The sequence below is a fragment of the Dryobates pubescens genome, chromosome 2 (genome assembly GCF_014839835.1).
Source record: "Dryobates pubescens isolate bDryPub1 chromosome 2, bDryPub1.pri, whole genome shotgun sequence".
Classification (NCBI taxonomy): domain Eukaryota; kingdom Metazoa; phylum Chordata; class Aves; order Piciformes; family Picidae; genus Dryobates; species Dryobates pubescens.
In genome coordinates this window covers 23,148,578-23,172,483 of record NC_071613.1, presented here as the reverse complement: position 1 = coordinate 23,172,483, position 23,906 = coordinate 23,148,578, and the positions used below count along the sequence as shown (strand labels likewise).

At 48.4% G+C, this 23,906-nt stretch overlaps 2 protein-coding genes across 4 annotated transcripts in view; one reads left to right on the top strand and one right to left on the bottom strand.

Annotated features, from left to right (window-relative positions):
• The window catches only part of RBM44 (RNA binding motif protein 44), a 44,490-nt gene extending 30,767 nt beyond the window's left edge, over positions 1-13,723 (top strand). Inside the window, 2 exon segments of the mRNA XM_054172918.1 lie at positions 2,167-2,305; positions 12,938-13,723. Coding sequence (XP_054028893.1) covers positions 2,167-2,305; positions 12,938-13,193 — 395 coding nt within the window. The 3' untranslated portion in view covers positions 13,194-13,723.
• A 3,642-nt stretch (positions 13,724-17,365) lies between these two features.
• Positions 17,366-23,906, bottom strand: part of UBE2F (ubiquitin conjugating enzyme E2 F (putative)) — a 90,059-nt gene continuing 83,518 nt past the window's right edge. For all 3 annotated transcript variants that reach the window (XM_009900832.2, XM_054171875.1, XM_054171868.1), the window contains one exon: positions 17,366-17,749. In XM_009900832.2, the coding sequence (XP_009899134.1) occupies positions 17,699-17,749 (51 nt within the window). In that variant the 3' untranslated portion in view covers positions 17,366-17,698. The remainder of the gene's footprint in view (positions 17,750-23,906) is intronic.

Here is a 23,906-nt window from a genome sequence, read left to right as displayed (position 1 = left end):
GGTGTGCACTCAGCCATGTCACTTTTCCACTTGATTCATCCAAATTTGAAGGGATGAGAAGGGGAGGAAAGCCTCCCAGCCATCAATCATCCCTGAGACTGCCAAGAACGAGATTAGCAGTCCAGCTCTCATGTAAAATTATTGCACCTTCCCTCCTCTTTCCTCTCCTCCTCCTCTTCTTCCTTGTTCTGTGTTTCACTTTATCATCTCAAACCTACCCATTCCAGAGTGTGCCTGGCTGAAGCCATGTTGTACAGGTGCTGTGGGGTGAATCCTAGGTGGTAGCATCTGGGGAGAGCTTTAGATTGGGTTTATTACTGCAGCAGTGAGGGTTTGCTGCTCCCTAGCCCCCTTCCCTTGGCTTGATAACCCAAGCTGTTTTATCTTAAGCCAGACTAAAGCAGCTGCCACAGCATGGGGCAGAATCCTGCAGCCATCCAGGAGCCTTGTCCAATGGTCTGGGTGCCTCTCACCATCCCAGTGGGTTCCAAGTTCCCACCCATTGCCATAGGATGCCGGTACCTGAGCACTCTAAGGATCTGGGGGGCTGCAGAGGCACTGCTCAAGGAAGGCATCCCCAAGGTAGGAGCTGCTGGGAGGTGTCCCATGGCTCTCATATGCAGATTGCTAAATAGGTGGCTACATTCTGTTTGGTTAAAAAATAAGACAAAAATAAAGCCCCCCTCTTCTGTGCAGTTATTCACACACAGCAAAAAATAGAGCTGGTATGTGATGCCTGCCTGCAATGTACTCCAGGAGCTGCAAAGGCACTGGCTGGCACGTTTGGACTAAGGGCAAGGTGTTATTTATAGCCAGGCTCAGTAAATCATTCCTCTGAAGGCTTTTTCTGCTCCCTCTTTGTAGCATTACTGTCCTTATCCCTTTCCACTTGCTAGCAACATTGCACTAATTGTGCACAGACTGGTAGGGAAGGAAGCACCACCTCTTTCTTCTCTGGTCCCAGAGCAAGAGGCACCATGTGCCAGGGATATGTACCCAGAGGTGAAATAAATCAGGGCTGTGCAGATGAATTTCACTGTTCTTGTCCCTGTGCTCCATTGGAGATGACAAAATCATAGAATGGCTTGTGTTGGGAGGTCATCTTAAAACTCAGCTAGTTTCAACCTCCCTATGGGCAGGGACAGCTCCCACTAGACCAGGTTGCTCAAAGCCTCATCCAGCCTGGTCTTAAACAATTCCAGGGATGAGGTGTCCACAGTTTCTCTGGGCAACTTGGTCCAGTGTCTCATCGTAATGAAGAACTTCTTCCTAACATCCAATCTAAATCTCCCCTGCTCTAGTTCAAAACTGTTGCCCCTTGTCCTACCACCACATGCCCTTATAAATAGCCCCTCTCCAGCTTTCCTGTAGGCCCCTTCAGGTACTGAAGATGAGATGGATATTTGTTTCCAAGTGTGTCTCTGTGCTGATAATTTTTAAGGGGCCCTTTACTCAGCAGCAGCAGCATGGTACTTGCTGGGACACATGAAGTTATTCCCCAACTCCCTTCCCCACCCCCTCCCCCACCCACTCCCACCCCCACTCCCCCTTCTTCATTTTGTAAATGGAAAAAGCTGAGAATTTACATCCCAAAGATGTGTGTCAGGTGATCAGCAGAGAATAAATCTGTGTCTATATGTGTGACTTACCTGGCCTACGCTGCATGTTGATTTATTTAGTGGCAGGCACTGGGGAGGACAACAGAGGGTGATACTGCAGACTCAGAGGGCTGTGAAGAGGGAAATAAAACCCTGAGAAGGAGGTTTAGAAGAAGGTGATTGAGAGTGGGGCTGCTTTGCTGTCCAGCTTTGCTTTGACAGATGGCTTCTGCAGGAAAACCTGGGGGTTGTAGTGGATGAATGGTTGACCATGAGCCAGCAATGTGCTCTTGTGGCCAAGGTGGTCAATGGTATCCTAGGTTGTATTAGAAAGGGTGTGGTCAGTAGGTCGAGGGAGATTCTTCTTCCCCTCTACTCTGCCCTGGTGAGGCCACATCTGGAGTATTGTGTCCGGTTCTGGGCCCCTCAGTTCAAGAAGGACAAGGAACTGCTTGAGAGAGTCCAGCGCAGAGCCACAAAAATGAGGAAGGCAGTGAAACATCTTCCTTACGAAGAGAGACTGAGGGAGCTGGGGCAGAAGCTAACCGCAGTGACTGTTGCCTTCCAGCCCATCACTTCATCACGGCGACGGCGTGCCAGGAGGCCGACTACGGCTGGATGATTCGGCACTACTGCCTGAAGCAGTTCCAGCTCAGCATGGAGGGCATCGGCCAGCGCCTCTGGTGTGACTGGGACGAGACTGTGGGGTAAGTGAGGGCCCTCTGCTCACCACTCCTTTCCCAGCATCCCATCAATGGGATTAGTTAGACCTTGTTTTCCTTTTCCAGCCAATGGTGGCTTGTATAGAATAGAATAGAATAGAATAGACCAGCTTGGAAAAGTCCTTTGAGATCATAGAGTGATAGGTGCACTCTGCGCTGGGTTAGGAACTGGCTGGATGGCTGAGCCCAGAGAGTGGTGATGAATGGTGCCACATCCAGCTAGCACTTTGGCCACAACAACCCCATGCAGCACTACAGGCTTGGGTCAGAGTGGCTGGAAAGCAGCCAAGCAGAAAGGGACCTGGGGGTGCTGATTGACAGCTGGCTGAACATGAGCCAGCACTGTGCCCAGGTGGCCAAGAAGGCCAATGGCATCCTGGCATGCATCAAGAATAGTGTGTCCAGCAGGAGAAGGGAAGTCATTGTGCCCCTGGACTCTGCACTGGTTAGTCCACACCTTGTGTCCAGCTCTGGGCCCCTCAATTTAAGGATATTGAGACATTTGAACATGTCCAGAGAAGGGCAACAAGGCTGGTCTTGAGCACAAGCCCTATGAGGAGAGGCTGAGGGAGCTGGGGTTATTTAGCCTGGAGAAGAGGAGGCTCAGGAGAGACCTTATTGCTGTCTACAACTACCTGAAGGGTGGTTGTAGCCAGGTGGGATTTAGTCTCTTCTCCCAGGCAACTAGCACCAGAACAAGGGGACACAGTCTCAAGTTGTGCCAGGGGAAGTTTAGGCTCAAGGCAAGGAGAAAGTTCTTCACAGAAAGAGTTATTGGCCAGTGGAATGTGCTGCCCAGGGAGGTGGTGGAGTCACTGTCCCTGGAAGTATTCAAAAAAGGACTGCATGTGGCACTTGGAGCCATGGTTTAGTTGTCATGAGGTGTTAGGTATTAGGTGATAGGTTGGACTTGATGATCTCTGAGGTCTTTTCTGAGCCTGATTCTATGATTTACATTCTACCACTTTTTTACTCAATCTGTGGAAAATTCTCCTAGGCATCAGCCTAAAACTACCACCATGTGTAAGGAGCTCAGTGGTGTGTTTATTTCATGGTGGGGGAAAACAAAGGAGACATTTCACTTTGCTTTGCTGGTGATGCTGCCCTGAGTCCATCACTGCTACCCAGTGTGAGAGAAACCAGAACATGCTGAACAGAGTCCAGTGAAGGACTGCAAAAATGATGAAGGGACTGGAACATGTCTGCTATAAGGGAAGGCTGAGAGAGCAGGAGCTATTCAGCCTGGAGAAGGGGAATCTTATTAAATTCTATTAATGTCTGAAGGGAGAGTTCAAAGAGGATGGAACCAGGCTCTTCTCAGCGGTGCCCAGTGAGAGGAACCGTGGCTGTGGGCACAAATGAAGCAAGGGAGTTTCCCTCTGAACATCAGGAAACACTTTTTTCACTGTGAAGGTGTCCAGGCATTGGCACAGGCTGTCCAGGGAGGTTATGGGGTCTCCTTCCTTGGAGATATTGAGAAGTTATCTGGATATGGCCATGAGCAACCAGCTGTAGGTGGCCTTCCTTGAGCAGAAGTGTTTGGATGAGATGGGGTAGACCTCCAGAGTTCAACAGTTTTCAACATAAGTAGTTGAATGAGCCCAACATAAGCCATGCTTGGAAATCAGGATATCAGCCTTGCTCAATACAGTTCTGCATGTATGAGAAAACCACATGCCCTAGTGGAGGAACTTTGATGGGAGAAGACCAGTTGTGCTGGGTATTAAGGCAGCAGTAGGTTGGAATCCCTGTCACAGCTCCATTACCTCTTCTGGTGACTTGATGGACATATTTTCCATTAGATTTTTCTCTTTTTTTCTCAGCACTCAAGTCCTCCAGACAGTCCAAAATGCCCTAGCTCAGCTTGAAAACCCACACCCCACAGAGATGCTCTCAGATCCTCTCTATTGGAAAAATCTCAGGCTGTCCCACTGGCCCTACTGGCTTGCCCCCTGCTTCTAAAAGCAGCGTGTTGAGGGAGAGGCTGGCACGGTACAACATGGCTGTCTTTTGCCAAGCCTCCTGTTTGTAATCAGTGTCAGGGAATTAGTGCTGGTTTGTGACTCAGGAGAAGCAGAGATGTGGTCTGCTTTCCTGCTGGAGCACTCAGCAGCAGCCTTGTGGGAATAATGAACCACAGAATGGTAGGGTTTGGAAGGCACCTCTGGAGATCATCCAGTCCAAACCCCCCACCAAAGCAGGGTCACCTAGGGCAGGCCACACAAGCGTGCGTCCAGGTGGGTTTTGGAAGTCTGTAGAAAAGCAGACTCCCCAGCCTCTCTGGGCAGCCTGTTGTTCCAGTGCTCTGTCACCCTCACTGTAAAGAAGTTTTTCCCCATGTGGAGGTGAAACATCCTATATTCCAGTCAGTGCTCCTCCTATCACAGGGCACCAGTGAAAAGAGACTGACCCTTTCTTCTTGACAGCCACCCTTCAGATATTTGTAAACACTGACCAGATCCCCTCTCAGCCTTCTCCAGGTCTTTCAGGCTTCCCCCACGAGTTCCAGTCCCTTAATCACCCTCATAGCTCTCCATTGGACACTGCAGTATATCCCTGTCCCTCATGAACTGTGGAGCCTGGAACTGGGCACAGGACTCCAGAGGTGGTCTCACTAGTGCAGAGCAGAGGGGAAGGAGAATCTCTCTTGACCTGCTGGAGAGAGGGTGATAAGGGAAGCCTACGTAATGCAAGAGCATTGGGAAGAGCAGTGACATTGCCTTTGGGGAAGGTGCTGCTCTGTGTGGGTCACACTTAGCTTTTCTTTTTGTTTATTTTTATTACAAACCACCTGAATGATGTTCACTTTGGATCAGCTCTTCCCCGGTTGTCATCAGCAGAGCTGAATCTTTCAGTACCAACACAGTGGAAATCATTCTCCTGGTGAGATGGTTTTGATTAAAGCGCTGAAGACCAGTCCAGGGATGTCTGTGTCTAGCTTGAAGGCCTACAAAGAGTTAAAAAAAATCCCCCGTGGTCCACTCTGAGCTGGAGTTGTGCACCACAGAGTGTTGTGCTGTCACTTTTCTCCAAGCAAATGAAGCAGTGGACAAAAATGAGCTCTTGTGACACAAGGGGGGATTGAGATCAGTTGGAAAGGATGAGCAGATGTTGCTGTATGCCTTGAGTGTTTTGCACAGAGAGAAAAAATAGAGGGGTTTGTAAGATTTTGGTTGATTTCTTGATTTCTTGCTTCAAGCCCCTTCATGCCCCATGTGCCAAATTAATAGATATCTATGTGTGTATGTAAACAGACATCTATATGTATCACAGTATCACAGTATAACTAAGGTTGGAAGAGATCATCAAGTCCAACCTGTCTCGACAGACCTCATGACTAGACCATGGCACCAAGTGCCACATCCAATCTCCTCTTGAACACCTCCAGGGATGGTGACTCCACCACCTCCCTGGGCAGCACATTCCAATGACGAACGACTCGCTCGGTGAAGAACTTTCTCCTCACCTCAAGTCTAAACCTCCCCTGGCGCAGCTTGAGACTGTGTCCCCTTGTTCTGGTGCTGGTTGCCTGGGAGAAGAGACCAACCCCCTCCTGTCTACAATCACCTTTCAGGTAGTTGTAGAGGGCAATGAGGTCACCCCTGATCCTTCTCTTCTCCAGGCTAAACAATCCCAGCTCCCTCAGCCTCTCCTCATAGGGCTGCGCTCAAGGCCTCTCCCCAGCCTTGTTGCCCTTCTCTGGACACATTCAAGTGTCTCAATGTCCTTCTTAAACTGAAGGGCCCAGAACTTGACACAGTACTCAAGTTATGTATAGTTAGTTAGCTGTGGAACAGGACAGCTTGGATTTTCTTTCTCTTTATGGGTGGCAAAATGGAGGGGAAGAATGTTTCTAGTTCTGGAAAACCTCATCTGATCCTTGCAAGTATCCAGGGATGCTGCCACTGCTCCAGCCCCCAGATGCACTGGGGGTCTCTGCAGGGCCTGTCCTCCTCTGCACCTTTGGAGGCAGCTTCCAGATGTGGTGAGTGGCAGGCAAAGGTGATAACCATCTCCTTGGTGTCTCCTGGCTTTGCTTGCGGTGAGCTTCTGCCCCTGAGGCCATCCCAGCAGAACTGTCACCAACCACAGCTGCCCCAGCAGCAGGATCTTGTTTTGGTCCAGGTTTGGTGCTACCTACAAGCTTGATGAAAAGCAATCTACCTCCTCCTCTAGATCTTTGGCACAGCCCTTGCAGAGGAAGCAAAGGTGTATTAAAGAGCTTGTTCTTTATCTCTGACATCCTGTTTTATTTCTAAATAGCTTTCACTAAACTTGTTATCTGTGAGGCACTTGGAGGAAATGTTGATAAACTTGCAATGGTTAATGTCATTGTGTGAGGCCATTTACTCCGTGCCAGCACACAGCTCAGGGTTATTTAAGAGACGACATGCCTCTGATCCTCCTGTGGCTGCAGGGCACTGGGAAAATTGGATAGAAATAGCTCAGCTACTCTGTAAATAAGCTTCTCTGGAAGGATATGGGGTTTGGGTGGCTACCTCACTCAGCACCCTTGCTCCTGGGGCATGCATGAGATTCACCATCCCTTTTTAGGAGTAGAAGATCTGACAGGAGATGTCCCTACAGGAGTGGGCAAGGGGGTAGCATAGGTCTGGCTGTTCAACCCTCTGACTTTATGGGGAAGGGTTTGACTTCCACCAGGTGTGAGATGAAGAAAGAGGACATCTGCCCACAGCCTGTTTCCTCTCCACATCTTTCCCCAAAAGAAGGAGTCTTGTTGCTTGAAACCTCTGTCTGAAACGAGAAGAAATGTTTGAAGGTTTTGCCTCTGCCAGGCTCTGTGCCAGCGGCAGCATCGAGTCTGGAGCTGTGATTCTCGTGTGTGGCTTTTAGTGGGGAAATGCCCCTCAGGCCCATCATGTACTGCTCAACTGAGAACCACACCATGGGAACATCTGGATAAATGAGTTGTCTCAGAAGAGTTTGTAATTCTGCTTTATTGGTCTTATTTATAGGCTGTAGACTATCCTCCCATCAGAGGCATTAACCAAGCTCTGGTGCTGCTGTGTTCAGATGTAATGGAATGGCCTCTCTGGGCCAGGTGAAGTTGGGCTTGGACCACATGGACAAGAGCCTGCTCTCTGAAAAGTTGTGTCTGGCACTGTGAAGCTTGGCTGGCTTTCTTAGCTGTGCTTATTTGAGAAAAGTTTGGGTGGGGTTATCTGCAAGCCTTTATCATGCACATGGGGAACTCGTCTGAGCCATCAGATGTTTCAGGAATGGGGTACCAGGTGGTTGCTCGTTAAATAACTCCTTCCGGGAGTTGGCCGTGAACACTGCTTCCTGGGAAGGGAGAAGGACTGCTTCTGAGAGGTGTTTTCCCTGGGGTCATCTGTTTTCCTTCCCTCTCTTCCTCCCCAAAGGAAGAGCCATTTGCCATGGCCTCAGATGCTCCTGCTGGAGGCATGCATGCCATTGCCTGCCAGGTCAGTTGCCCACCTCCCTGGTCTGTCCAGCCTCTCCATGGCATTTCCCCATGGATCCCTGGCCTGAGAGCAATTTAGACCAAGCACTCTGGTGGATTTTCTTTTCCCCAGGGCTTGCAGCCATCCTGATATTTAAAGCTGGAGCTGCATTGTGATACGGTTGTATGGTGGAGGCCAAGCTGCTTTGACCAGGAGCTCAGCTGTGCGTGACCAATTCTCCTGAAGCTCAATGTGGCTATTTTGATTCCAGGTCCAGATCAATCAGTGTGGCTGTTGAGCCAAAGGATTAGCTGTTGTGACCCTCAGGGCAGCTATTTTGGGGATGTGGAGCTCTGCTGGTAGAGCTGAGGCTGTTGGAGGGGTTAGGCTGCCTGCCCACTCATGCATGAATGCATCAGCAGGGCTGAGGACTTGCAGATATGTTTCCAGCACAGTTTTGGCTCATGGTGGGCTGTGGCCAGGGCACAGCTTTGCAGGGTGGATTTGCACAGTGTTGGTGCACCAGGCAGCAGCAAGCAGGATGGGATGATGCCTGCTGCACAGAGCCCTGCGCAGCTGCAGCTGTCACTCCAGCCCAGCCAGGCACCTTCATCCCAAATATATCTACCCCATGGCATGCCTAAAATTCTCCAGGGAATGCTTGCCCCTCGCTGTGGACATCCTGCAGGAGAGGAGCTCGCCAGTGCTGGTCTGACATCTGCAGCCAGATGCAGAGCTGAGGGATGATGCTGCCAGCTCCCAGCACGCCTGGTGGCCTGCCCTGCCCCTACCCCTGCCACAGGGCTGCTCTCACAGCTGTCAGTCTCCTGACAGCCTGTCTCCAGGTTATTTAGCCATTATCTTATACAAAACAGATGGATCTATTATCTTATTATTTCATTATCTACTTCTGGATACCTCTGCAGCATGTCTCCAAGCTCACCCTGCAACTTTGCAGAGGATGAAGTCAGTTTTCACTTTTAATTTTGTTAGTGGTTGGATTTTTTCCCTTCTGAAGCAGGGGGTTTAGGGAGGAGAAGCCCTGATACTCATGGCCAAAGGGAGAGCTGGCCATCCTGTGATCCCCAACCAGCATCCACCATCGGCACCCAAGTGCTGGCAAAGAATAAATGGCAGATCAGATTCCAGTCTCAGTTGCAGTGGTAAAAAAACAGAGGCATTGCTTAGGATTTACAGCACTGTGAGCATTCAAATCCCATCAAAACATAAATCAGTCCTTGATTGCTTCCCACCAGCGGCTTGTCCCTGTCCTACCCATGGGCATTTGTCCCCACGTGGTCCCCATGCTGCTGGGCCTCTCTCTACAGCAGCATCCTTTAAACCCAAACTGTTTCCATGGCAATGAAGAAAACAGTTTTAATTGCAGTTCACATTGGGTAGGGGAAAAAAGATACTTAGAACTATGCACAGCTGTATTTTTGAGGGTAGGGCTGCCTGTCTCCCTGCTTCAGCCTCTGGTGGTGGGATGGCTTGGGAAAACCTGACCTGTCCCCAGTGCTGCCCTGCAGCAGCTCAATAATCACCATGGTTTTAATACTACTTTCATCAAGTCAGCAATTCAAGCTAGTCTTTTAAGACATTTTTTAAGGATTTTAAATCAAGATGCTAGGATTTTGAGGCAAAACTGAGAGAGGAGGGAGGGCAGGAGAAGGAGTTGGTGTGGGCCAGGAAAACAACCTCTTGAGATTTTTCATCATCAGCATAGGCTGAATTCCCCAGTGGCACATCACTGGCATGGTGCTAATGTAATAAAGCAACTTTGTTTGTGGGGAGAGAATGAACCAGATGCCTCCTTGGAGATGCAACAGGATGAGCACTCTCCATGAGCTCATGGCTGTGGCTGGGAAGAGCACACTCAGCCTCAGGCATCAACACTGCTGCTCTCCGGTGGGATCTTGATCCCTTCTGACAAGGCATCACAGGCAGCAGCCTGGGTCTAAGTGGTCTGGATTATCTGTATCCCAGCGAACGGATCCCTTCGGTACCCACCCTCTCTAGTATCTGCTGGATCACCCTTGGCCAAGAGCTCAGCAGCCCTGCTTGGCATTTCTACATTCCTAGCTGTCGCTGAAAACGTTTCTTGTTTCCTTCCAGTCCCTTCCTGCTCACTCCCCCTGGGCTTTGCGGGGTGTGGGGGGGGTTAATGAGCAACTATGCCCACAATGCCACCCTGCTCCTGCTGAGGACACAGTCCAACTCAGAGCAGGGAGGCTTTAACTAACACAGGGAATATGGAAATAAAATGGACAGATTTGGGGTATCTTCAGTCCACCAGGATGGCAGAACTTCCATCCATGTCTGGACAGACAGTTGTAGCCCCACGGCCACCGCCTTGTCTTGTGGGGGCTGTAGGCACTCTCCTCATGTCCATCCTCTGCCCATCTGGTGCACACAGAGCCTTCGGAGCACTGAAATACAGCTGCTGCCTCAGTGCAAAGTGTAATTACAATTTATCCTCATTTACTGACACCACTTTGCTTTGGCCACTTGCACATCTTCATGTATCCTGACAGGAGCAGCTATTTATCAGCACGAAAGCACACTCGCAGCCAGGACAGGGCTGTTCGGCCCTTCAGCTTTAAAAATAGCTTTGATTCGCTCCTCCCTTAACTCTTTTCGCTCTGGCTTGGGAAGATCCTTCAGCAAGGCCGCTGATGAAGGGGAAATGGTAATTTTACACATCGGGATGCTGAGCAGAAGCTGCTTTCCGTAGCTCCGGGCGCCCCGGTAATTAAATCAGCGGAGTCCGCAGGGGCTTTCTGCGGCGCTGCCGTGTGCCGATGAGCACGGCATGGCACGGCACGGCACGGCCGCCGCCCGCAAGCCTGGCTTTGAGACGCAGAGAGGCTGCAGAGAGTTGCTGTGAAGCTGCTTACAAAATATTTCTTCCCCCCCAGGCAGGTTTTTAATTGAATGGTCAGGTTTTGCTTTGCTTTGCTTCTCTAGGATTAGATGTAATTGGGATTGGGGGGGGGGGGATTATGTGTGTGTATATATATGTGTGTGTATACACACACATATACACACACACACACACACACACGCACTTCCCCGCCCTGCCCCTGCCTCATAGCCAATTTTAAACCAGGATTTGAAGCTCATGGTAGCACCTCTCCTTCTAAAGGATGGCTGGTTGGGCCAGCAGAGGGGCCATGCTCTCTCTGGGGTACCTCTTGCTCAGGTTTCCAAGGATAAGATAAAAAACAAAACAAACAGACTTGCTGGCCATTGAGCGGTGGGATGTGTGGTGGTACTGCAGACTGACAAAGCAGATTGGATGTTAGAAAAGTTCTTCCCCATGAGGGTGGTGAAACACTGGAACAGGTTGCCCAGGGAGGTGGTGGAAGCTCCATCTCTGGAGGTTTTTAAAGCCAGGCTAGATGTGGCTCTGGGCAACCTGATCTAGTGTGAGGTGTCCCTGACCATGGCAGGGAGGGGATTGGAAGTAGATGATCCTTGAGGTCCTTTCCAAACCTTACAAATCTGTGATTCTAAAGCAGGGTGCTGCAGATTGATGAGCCCCACAAGAAATGTCCCCACGTTGCCCCCTTTTCTAGGCAATTAAAATAATTTTGAATAGATTCAATGTAGTTATTTCTGTTCTCTTTTGGATGAACCCACACAAGGTAAAGGAGGGAGGCCTCAAAGGCCAACAGCCAGCTCTGTGGCCCAGGATGGGTTTCCTGAAGATCTGTGCCTAAAGGTCTCAGAGGGTTCCGTGGGTCCAAGTGGTATTTTCTAATAGCAGCAGCCCAGCCATGAAATCCTGCAAAGAGCTCACAACCAAAACCAAACCAAACTTGCATCGGTTTGGTTTTGTTCCTGGTTTTGTTTTTCCTGTAAATATTATTTGGTTTCGTTCTGTAAATGAAACCTCCTTGTGCTTCTGGCTGTGTGTGAGTACTTAAATGTGTGATCAAAGAGGCAAAACCTGCTGGGTATTAGAACAAATACATTCTTTTTATACCTACCTACAATCTCAAAAAAAAGAAAGTACCTAAAAAGTTCGAGTGGCTCAAGTGACAACCTCAAACAGCGTCTCCAACAGGCACACCTTTAGCAGAACCATAGAAGTGTTTGGGTTGGAAAAAGACCTTTAAGATAGAAAGTGTCTAATTTTTCTATTATATTTTAATATATAGTTATATAAACATGGCTATTATAGTTACATAAACATTTCTATATATTTATTAGATACATATATATTATATAATTATATATCATTTATATATAATATATATATATTGACTTGCTGGAACGAGTCCAGAGAAGAGCAACAAAGTTGGTGAGGGGTTTGGAACATAAGCCCTATGAGGAGAGGCTGAGGGAGCTGGGGTTGCTTAGCCTGGAGAAGAGGAGACTCAGGGGTGACCTTATTGCTCTCTACAACTACCTGAAGGGAGGTTGTAGACAGACGGATGTTGGTCTCTTCTCCCAGGCAAGCAGTACCAGAACAAGAGGACACAGTCTCAGGCTGCGCCAGGGGAGATACAGGCTGGATGTTAGAAAAAAGTTCTATACAGAAAGAGTGATTGCACATTGGAATGGGCTGCCTGGGGAGGTGGTGGAGTCACCATCACTGGAGGTTTTTAGGAGAAGACTTGACAGGGTACTTGGTGCTGTGGGTTAGTTGCTTGGGCGGAGTTGGATTGGTTGATGTGTTGGACGCGATGATCTTGAAGGTCTCTTCCAACCTGGTTTATTCTATGTATTCTATGTATTCTATAATACTTTATATATCACGGGGCTGTTTAGTCTTGAGAAGACTGAGAGATCTCATCAGTGTCTATAGGCATCTGAGAGGTGGGTGTCAAGTGGATGGGGGGCCAAGCTCTTTTTGGTGGTGTGCAATAAGACAAGAACCAACAGGGTCAAGATTTCACCTCAACATGAGGAGAAATTTCTTTACAGTGAGGGTCATGGAGCACTGGGACAGGCTGCCCAGAGAGGAGTCTCCTTCTCTGGACACTTTCAAAACCCAGCTGGATTCATTCCTGTGCTGACTACCCTAAGTGATCCTGCTTGGGCAGGCAGGTTGGACCCGATGATCTCTGGATGTCTCTTCCAACCTCTAATGTACTGTGATATATTTTAATCTTACACAGGGTGGCATGCTCGTGGCTGGCTGCTGGTCCCTGATGCCACCCCGGTGGCTTTGTCTGTGTTGCAGCACCTACGGGGAGCTGACGAACTGCACGGCCCTGATCGCCGAGAGGCTCGACTGCTACTGGCCCAACCGGTTGGTGGATGAGTTCTTCGTGGCCGTCCACAAGCAGTACTTCAGGAACTGCTCCCCCTCCGGCCGGGCGCTGCATGACCCTCCCAACAGCATTCTCTGCCCCTTCATCTTGCTGCCTGTCCTCGTCACCCTGCTGATGACCGCACTGGTGGTGTGGAGGAGCAAACGCAGCGAGGGCATCGTGTAGGGACATCCTGCCGCCAATGCAGGGGCGGGATGGGATGGGGGGACCACCCCCTCAGAACATGCTTGGTTTTTTGGGAAACCCTGGCAGAGGGGCATCCTGTGGTGGGGGTTCCAAGCCCTGGAGGCAGAAACAGCAATGCCACCGCTCCTCCCTCACCTGGTGCCGCGGTGCACCGCACACGTGCCTCTTGCCCAGCAGTTTCCAAACGAATCCATTGAAGACATGGCTGCTTGGCGAGGCCCTCATGGGCTGCCTTGGTGGCAGGAAGCCCTCTCGGGTTGCTGGGGAGCACAGCTCGCCCCGGGCAGCAGCACCGCCACATCTCTGCTCAGCCTTTGACAGCTGCTTCCCCCAGCATCGCGTGCCAGCAGAGGAAAAAGTCTAAAGAAAAAAGAAGAAGCAGAAGAAAAGAGGGCGGGGAGGGTGAAATCCTGCTGGCCCTGTGGTGCTGGCCTGGCACTGGGAAGTGCCAGTGGTGGGTTGGTGGGTCTGGGACACAAAGCCACCACAGCTTCCCCTTCCTGTGTTTTTTTTTTCCTCCACACAAGGAAAGGCACCTTCTCCCCATGGCCCCCAGCACAAGGAGGAGGCCTGCAGGGGCTGGGTTTTGCCTAGGCCTTGGGAAGCTATGTGTTAAAGTCAGCAGTTGCACCAGTGGTGGCCTTGGCAGTGCCCTGGGGCTAGCAAGCAACGGGAAGAAGGTGCTTTTCCTGCCTAAATAAATACAGAAATAAACCATTTGCCTGTCTCTGCTTCAAAGCATCAGTGCTCTGGGGTCAAGCTGGATTGAGGGGGCTTCACCAAATGGTCTCCCATGATCCTGGAGCCTCCCCAGCAGCACTGATCCCCGTGCCATGGGCAACCTTTGGGGTGCCATTGGGAGTCCCAGGAGTGGGTTAGGAGGGCCGAGTGGAATCTGCCCCTTCGAGGCAGCAGGGTCACTGGAGGGTGTTCCTCATGTGGGTGGGGGAGTCAGCAGTCCAGGCTGGGGGGAGGAGCAGGGTCAGTTCCCTGGTGGGAGACTATGTAACACCTAAACTGGCAGGGGTTGACCCCCTGACCCTGCCACTCATCTCCATCATCATTGATTGCTTTAGACCATTCCAGACTCCCTTCAGTGCTTTGCTGGCTTTGGAAGGGGTCCCCTGGGGAGACCCAGCCACTGTTCCATCTGGCCCTCACATTTCCCCAGCACCCCCGAAATCGCACACGCTGGGCAGTGGGAGCCCCATTGGACCCAGCCAGGCTCGGCTGCCCAGTCCCAACTCCTGTTGCTCTTCTGGGATACAGCAGAACTTTTTATTCTCTGCCATTTGATACTTGAGGCTTTTCTTCAAGGGCAGTTGAACAATTAATAAATAATCAGCATTATTTGATGGGGAGCAGCCTGGGCTGAGGAATCCACAGCCTCTGCAGCAAGGAAGAGCTGAAGAGACTTTTCTGGAAGTTGGTTACCCATCTAGGATAAAAATAAACATATTTTTAAAAACCCAGACCCAAACAAAAACAACAAACCCACAAGTAAAAAAAAAGGAACAATTGTTGCAAAAGCTGCCCAAAAGTTACAAGAGCTGATTCACACACAGGTACTATTTGCCGATGAGCCTCCACCTACTGACCAGCCCTAGGGGCAGGGGACACTTCATGGCCACTTAGGATAGTTTGCCTTGTGGCACCATACTAGGCCAGATATTAGGAAATACTTCTTCACTGAAAGGGTTATCAAATGTTAGGAGTAGTCTGCCTGGGGCAGTGGTGGAGTCATCTTCCCTGAGGGTGTTCCAAGCAGCTGTGGGCCTGGTGCTTGGGTATGTGGATCAAAGGTTGAACTGGAAGATCTCTGAGGTATCCCCCAACGATGTGTGTGCAGGGAGTCCAGAGGGGTGAAGGGTGGAGATAAGCTCCCCCTGAGATTGCTGTAGGAGTGTTTTGGCCACATGCAGTGAACTGTGCTCCTGGGGACACCCTAGCTTAGTGATCCAGTGAGAGGTGGAAATTGAAGGTGGCTGGTTGCATCTGCACAAATGCACATATAAAGACATAAAATTACATATAAATATATACATATTTATATTTTAAGCTCCTTGTTCAGGAAAAGAGAAGTGGTTTATTTTCCCGGACCATGGGGCCTTTGAGGATGAGGCGTAACATTTTCCTTCCTCTGTGTATTCTGGATGGGAAGAATCTGGTGATCAGACCTTCTACAGTATTTAGTAGTACCAAACTTTTAATGTTCTGCTCACTTCCTCTCGGTAAGCAAAAATATAGTGAAGAAATTATACAGCAGGACTGTAGTGGGAGGTGGGCTTGGTTTAGATGATTGCATCCCTAGTTCTGACAGGGCCCCAAACCTACTGCTCTCTCCACCACAGTTGCTCCTGGCTCTTTGAGGCAGTACCCTCCCTTTTCTCTGCCCTGGGCACATGTGGTTTCTAGGCAAGAGCAGGGAGCCAGGAAACAAGGATTTTGGCCCCTTCTGCTGAAGCATGGAAGGTGATGTGGTACCAGGGTGCCTCTATAGCAAGGAGGGCTCATCTTTGTTACAGCAAACTGGTTCACCATTTTCAGACAAAAAGAATCCTTTGATTCCGTGGGCATAAAAGGGACATACCTCCCCCTCTTCCCATTTTTGTTTTATTCCTCACCTTCTCTGACATTACTGTTTTGGCAGCAAAGACCTGGCACCAGAGTTGCCTGCTTAAAACAACATGGTGCTCCATTGTCACTGTACATAGGCACAGTGGTGATGCTGCCCAAAGCTGAAGCTTATGACAAGGCTCTCCTGGCTGCACTTAGTCTCCCTGTTTTCCTAGACCTCCAGGAATGTCAACAGGAGTCTATGAAGCTGTCAGGGAAGACTTAAGCTCAGTGCAGCCTTGCTTGTTGAAATTTACAACCCAACTCTACCTCGCTAATGATGGAAATAATTTTGACTTGCTGCAGTGCCTGCAGAGGAACAGCAGGAAAGAAGGAAGCTTAGCCACTTGGCGGGGATAAAAAGCCAAGAGCCCCCGCCAAGCGTTACACATACACTTGCTGCGTATGAAACCACACCAACATTTATTTCTATGGTTCATCTATTTATAAAAGCTTGAATCAGTTCCATGACACCTCCTCTGTGTGATCCCACAAGCAAAATGTGTTTCGGTCTCCAAGGCTACGCTGATGCCCCGGCTGGGCAGCCCCAGGCACCGCCGGGGTCGGCAGGCGAGCAGCGGAGGGAGCTCTGGAACACGACAGGCAGCAGACGACTTCTCACGGCATTGACGCTGAAGTGATTCCTGAGGTACATGCTACTCTTTTCTGAGGGATCTCTGCTTGCACAGGCTACGTGTTTGATACACAGCTACTTACAGAAAAGGCAATTACAGCATCATACCCTTCCAAGCTGCCAAAAAAGCCAGGCAGGCCGAGCGGCTAGCAGAGGGTGCCGAACAGCCTCGCTGTTCTCGGCTGTGCTATTAGTCATTCGCTTTCAGTGCAGGAGTTTGAAGAACACAATAAGGGTGGTCTCTGGCTAATGGTGCTTGAATTTACTTCCATCAGATCAAACAGCATCTGATGCTCCCTCACCACATCCAGATCAGAAAGCTAGAGGCAGATTTCTTACCATAAAAAGAAGAAAGAAAAAAAATCTTCCCTTCATTAAATCTTCACAGAAATATATAATATTTATATATATATATATATATATAATTTTACTAATACTACACATTTACTTAAGTTACAGATTAGCCTGCAGTTCTTTTAACTACTTCACACAGCGAATAGGAACGGGGCAAAAAAAAAAATACTGCAGCTCAAACAGGAGCTGAAAATAACAAGGTAAAAATTAAAAAGGAAAAAAAGAAGTACTTACATCAAATGTTGGCCAGAATGGCAACAGCAGAAGCAGTTAACCTGACTTAGCAAGGTGCCTTCTGGCAAGCTCTGCACCTTAGCTGATGACTCTTGGGCAAAGCTTGCACTGTCTCTGCTCATCAAAGGCAACAGTTTTGTCGTTTGGTTCACAGGAGACCATTTTATTGCCAAACTTGAAGTGTTCCAAAACCACACCACCTCTTCCCTTTGGGGGTTTTGTTGTTGGGGTTGGTTGTGGTGGTGGTGTTTTGTTTTGTTTTTCCTTCCTCCCCACCCCCCACTTCCAAACTAGGCAAGAGTTTAAAAAAAAAAAAAAAAATAAAATAAATGGTGTAATTACAATTTCAATAGGGATTTGTTTTACCTTCTCAAGCATCTCTCATCAACAGGATATACAGTACAGTTCAGAAGAGTAAACGTTTTTAAATGTAAGCAAACAACTTTTTCAACCAACATACACAATTTCTTGCTGTATTTATGCTGAACTCTCCTTTTAACATGGACAAGTTATGAAGTTAGTTTTCTTCTTCAGTACAACATGGACACAGGACTAGTACAATCCGGGCTGGTTTTGTTGTTGTTGTTGTTGAAGTTAAGGACAGCTCTAGTGCGGAAGCCATGGTCCTGCCATCCATCTCCCTTCATCATCTCGCATAGCGCTTAATGTAATCTTCAACTTTATTCCGAAAGTCCTCCTGGAAGAAAGCAGAGGCAGAATTACCCTAAGCAGGTCAGAGAGGGACTCAGGTAGCACTGCAGCAGTGGTGGAACCCCATGTGAGCATGGGTAGGGTCAAATTCCCATCAAGCAAAAGGCCTGCTGCTCTTCCTGAGGTTCCCAAGGTAGCAACAGCTTGAGTCTGTGCAAGGATGTCCATGCTCTGCTGGGGATCTCCTCTGGGGAGATAACAACTGAACACCTCTGTGTGCCACCACCAGCTACAAACAAGACTCTGTATGATGGGCTGCTGGTAACAGGTGGCCAGGTCCCAGCATGGCAAAGATGTGCCCTTTGGACAAGGAAGGGAAGCTGGCTTTACTGGATAAACAAAAGCAGGCTGTGGCAGGAGCTGCTGCAAAAGCTGCAAGCTCTGAGGCAGCTCTGTCCCAAACACTCATCCTGTCGTCGTTGTCCCCCGCACAGGGTAACTGCATGCTATTGCCGCCAGCACAAAGCTAAGACATCATCAACCACAGAATGGTCAGTGCTGGAAGGGACCCTGGAGATCATCTAAGCCCACCCCCCTTGCTAAAGCAGGGTCACCCAGAGTGGGTTGCACAGCATGGCAATGTCCAGGCAGGTTTTGTCATTTATTATGGTCCAGAGGATCAGAAGTTCATTGCCCAAGTCACTCATTTGTTGAAGCGGTTCAGAGGGAACAGGCTTCTACACCTGCAGCATTCCACAGAAAACCTACAGGACTGCTGCCTAACCTCTGTAGCTATGGGAAAAGCACACCTTCCTGCAGTTTATCTTTAGAAAGCACAGAGATGCTGAGTGAGAGAAATTCTGACACACTTTCCTCATTTGATTCTTGTCCAAGCCAGGATGTCAGACAGATGCTACTTTACTCTAGTGTTATTCTGAGTCTGAACCTTGCCTTGTGTGCTTACAGCCTGGTATTAAATATAGAATCATAGAATCATTCAGGCTGGAAAAGGCCTTTAACACTGAGACCAACCATTAACCTAATATTGCCAAGTCCACTGCTAAACCATGTCCCTAAGCACCACATCTACACATCTTTTAAATACCTCCAGGGATGGTGATTCAACCAGGCAGCCTGTTCCAGTACTTGACAACCCTTTCAGTGAAGAAACTTTTTCTAATGTCCAATCTAAACCTCCCATGGCACAACTCAAGGCTTTTTCCTCTTGTCCTGTCACTTCTTACTGGGGAAAACCAACCGAACTCCACTTCACTACAATCTCCTTTCAGGTAGTTGTAGAGAGAAAGGTCTCCCCTCAGCCTCCATTTCTCCAGCCTAAATGACCCCAGCTCTCTCAGCTGCTCCTCACAGGACTTTTTCTCTAGACCCTTCACCAGCTTTATTTGCCTTCTCTGGACCTGTTGTACTATGTTCAACACTAACAGATTAAGCGGCCCATGCTTCAGATTCAAGTAGTGGGGTGACAGTAAAGTGCTTCTTGGCTTCCAGCTCCCAGTCTTCTGTGCTGGCTAGAATATAAAAATACCAACACAGAGACACACCAGATGAAGAGGTTTTGAAAACAGCAGAGCTTCCTGGAGAGCAGGGGCCATGGAAGCACTGAAATCCTCTGCTTACCAAGCCAAGGGTCTGCTTTGATTAGAAAGGACACAAAGTCGGTCTGCCATGGTCTGTGGGCTGTCAGCAGGGCACACTCCTGCTCTAATCAATGTAACTCGTCAGCTCCAGGTTTGCTGATACATAAAGCAATGCCCTTTAAATGCACACTGTCTTAGTCAGTCCACTCAGATAACAGAGCAGCAGTTCCTGCCCCCTATAAACAATGACTGCTTATTGTCCAAGGACTTCAATACTGGATCTTTTTCACTTTGTCAACAGTAGATAAGAGGTGAGCACTGCAATATTCACCATGCCCATGTGCTAAAACTGCTAAGAAGTTCTGAGGGGAAGTGAGGAGTAGCTTTGAACTGTGAAGCTTGTTTTAAAAATGGGGGAAGGGGGAGGAGGAAACTGTCCTCCCTTGCAGGGGCAGGCAGAAACCCACCCTGAAATCTGAAATATATGGCAAGACATTTAAAATGGACACAGAAATCATCAAAGCTAAGTATGTCCCCTCAGTTAAATGTGCCTATTTCTATCTTGTCTACACCAGTTCTGCACTTCCCTTAGTGAAAAACCTTTGGATTTCCCCCATGTCCTGATCAGTCTTTAGCTACACACTGCCACTAAAAACTTCTGCTAGACATCACAGGAAAAGCAGCAGTAGATGCTTTTTGCTATTGTTAGCCTTGCAGTACCTCACATGTCCTTGGCCTCAACAGTACGCTTCAGTCAAACACTTCCTGATCAGCTACCTTTACACATTGACTTCTTCCAACAGAGAAAATACAAAGGTTATCTCATGGTTAAAGCCTCAAATCAAAGGAAGAAAAAAGAAGCATCAAAGAAGAACTATGAACTATCAGAAACATTGTGTTTGCTTTTATTGTCCAGCTCATCAGGTGCATCACAGAGATGTCCCTGAACTATATGTACAGTGCTCTGAATCTCAAAGAAGTTGAAAACACAATTTAAGGCCAGGAATATCATAGCTGTGGAAATAAAAATGTAACTGCACTTTAGGGAAAAAAACACCCACCACTAAAGGCTCTTCTTGAAAGAAGTACAGACCTGTGCTTTGGAAGAAATAAAAGCAGAGAGCAAAAATTACAAGCACCCCTTACAGGAAATCATTGCAAGATGCCTGACATCTTGGCATCAGGCAGTAGGAGATCAGGTGCAGAGAGCAGCCCTGCAAAGATGAACAGAAACCAGTTCTTCAGGGCTGCAGAAATCCCTTTTCTCCTTAGAGACAGCCTGCTTGTGGTTCTGAGAAGGAAGGAGCAGCTATTTTGGTACACCATGGCATCTGCTAAACGCAGTATTCTGTGTAGTGACTTTTTAACTCTGCTGCAAGCACACCCATCTTCACACTCACACAGCCATACATGAAATGTGCTAAGAAGCTAATACTACAGAGCTAATGCCATCTTCATTTTAAATAAGATTTCAGATACCAGGCAGCTTCAATCCACAGATGAAAGCTATGATTGCTGAGTGTCACATTAAAGCGTTAACTGGGAACCACATCTGTCAGAGTAGTTCCCAGATTGCAGGCTGCTTCAGGTAAGAAGAACCTCTAGGTACCCTGAGTGTTAAAATACCAGACAGACAAAAGAAAAGTGACCCTTTGAATTTGTTTTCAGCTCTGACACATTGTGGACTAGGTTGATATAAACTGGAATAATTACTCAAAATGGCAACCCTACACTGGAAACCTCTCACTTAGTGGTTGAGGTGGATGTTCTCAGTCAGGGACTGATGGCTCGCAGCAGCAACACTCACTGTCAGCCTGTTTTGGGACACTACAACATTGGAGCACGGGGGTCACAGCCTTGCACCTGAGAAATTAAGCCCTTTAGACTCATCATGTTACTGGGTATAGAGGTACATAAAAGGCAGGTAGCTCCACAAAGTCAGGAAGACCCACCTCAGCAATACTGGGCATCTTTTAGAATGACCAAACTGGTGACACTTCCCAGTAGTTTCTTGCTGGCTTTGCAACCACTCAAGGTCAACCATATGAATTAACCAAGGGCTTGACTGTGTGACTACTCTTACTTCTCTGAGGGATGAGTCACTAAAATAAATTGGGCTCAGAAATACCACTGTACATGCAGTAGGGCTAACTGCATCTTCACCGAGAGCAGCACAGGATGGACAGCTAAGAGCATCCTCCACTCTTTCACCTGTACTTTTACAAGGTTTTCAAATGGGGAGATGGGCTCTCAGCAGTGACTTAACAGAAGCAGGACCTCTGTAAAGAAGGAGAGATGCAGAAACCCAGAAACCCACGCTGTCACTTAGGGTGAGGTGCCTGATGAAGGAACTGAGAGTGTTGCCAGGAATTTATTAATGTGGTACTCGCTGCATGTGAACCTGGTTGCTGAACAGGAGGTTCTCATCCCATAGCTGAAATGCTCCATCTTCACAGGCCATATGGCTTAACAGCTCCCGATTAACAGGGGGCACTTTTCTATGTGCACATCTGTTTATGTGCAGTACTGGATAATCAGAAGTAAAAACAATTAATCAGAGCAGCACGTATTCTGCATTATAAAGAGGCACATTCAAAACCCTGCTACAAATGCTAAGGGAAAGAAGAGGAACTCGTTTCATGGGGAGTGGAGCTGAGACATGGTCACTGTGTGGAAGCAGCTGTCACCAAGCAGCAGAGGCCTGCCCTACCACTCTCCGTGATGCTAAGTGGTGCATTTTACCCTCTCTAACTTCCTATCAAGAGAAGATGCTATGAGTCAAGACTACCAGAGAGATGAGCAAGGTGGCAGCTTGTGACAAACACCTATTGTTTTTCATGAGACTCAAAACTACCTACTCAAATGGAGCTTCTTTCTCTGATCCTTTCTGTGGGTGATTTCTGAGGAACTGTACCCAGCCCTGAGACTGTATGAGTGCCCTGAGCCCCAACCATTGCCAAGACAATGAGGAAATCAATGAGGAAAACCACACCAACTCCTGTGGTATTGATGCTGAGAAGAGGGAAGGGTAGGGCGGGGTTTGCTGCTGGAAATTCCCCACCAAAGCAGTTTGTGCCAATGACCATTTATGCTCCTACCAGGACAATAATCTAGCTGATGGTGTTGGCTGTGTTGCCCTGTGGGGTTCCTGTCATGTCCCTCTGGACCTGGATCACATCCTACTGCTGGCTTGGCCAGAGGCACAGCCACCTGTCTCTACTCTGAAGTAATTTCCTATGTCAAGCCCAAGACTGATGAAGGTTGACTGTTACCGTGACGTTTTACTACTGATAATATGACACACGAAAAACTACATCAGGAACAGCTCAGTCACAGCCTTTAAGCCCTGAAAGGTCTAAGTGAGTGCTGGAAATACCACCTAGAGGAGCTTTTCAGAGGGAAAATCCAATCTTAAACTACCATCATTTGCCTGTCACCAAGCCCATGGTGCAGTATTTCACAGATTTCAAGACAAAAGACAGGTGGACTCAGAGACTGGTAAAGCTGATCTTGGCTTCTCTGGAGATGTGCTGGGTGGTGGGAAGGCTTGGATTTGGTTTCTGTCTGGGAGTGGCACCTGCAATCTTGCTAAGTTAAGGGAGAGGTCTGTGCCTGGTGCTAATCCAGGAGAGATGCCTCCTCCATGCACAACAGAGTGACAAGATTCAGGGACCTCAGTTAGGTAGTGGCCTCACAGGCAGTGTGGGAAACCAAAGTTCAGACAGTGCCAGTGTTCCCTTAGCACAAAGGCCACAGTGCTGCACAGCAACAGGACTGACAGTGCAACTCTCAGATCATACCATTCAACAGATGCCTTCCCCACACCTTCTGAAAAATAAAAATTGGAATTATAAACAAATAAAAATGCAAACAAAACAAACCACAACTCTAAGCATACTCCAGGAAAAGCAGAGCAGGTCCTCTCACAGCTCCATCTGGAGGCTAAGAGGCACAGACAAGCACAGATAAGAGCTCCACAGGGACTGAGGGCCCAACCATCCAGCCCCACACGTCACTCCTATAGCTCCCAGGCACTGGGTTGCACCTGTGCTATCCCAGTCCTCACCCTTGGTAAGTGAGACTCTTGTGTAACTCCAGCTTTGAAGGCTGTCAGTTCTCAAATCCATGTGTGACAAAAAGCCACCGAAAACGGGAGAGTTCTGGAGCAGACCCAGAGCAGCTTTGCCTGGATCTGCCAGGAGGTGAGAGGGAGAGAAGAGTAGCCCTGGGGGAAGCATTTGCTGGATGAGAAATGATGGTCAAATCACTGCTTCATTCAATGAAAATCATATGGAGACAATCAATTGAAAGGAAATTCAAAATCCATCAGGGGATGAAGAGTATGGAATACAAGCCATGAAGTACTTCACAACATCATCACCTGAAACATGAGTCAGGGCACACACCATAAAGTTAAACCTACATCCCACTGTAACTTCTCCTGGGTGTATTTTTGTACTAAAACAAGTAAGTTTAACAAATAACCTTAAAGTAGATAAATACATATATAGAGAGATATATATGCTTTAATAAAAACTCTGACCAGAGATACCAAACAACTGATTTCATGCTTTTCATTTGTACTGCATGTTCCTACCAAACAGC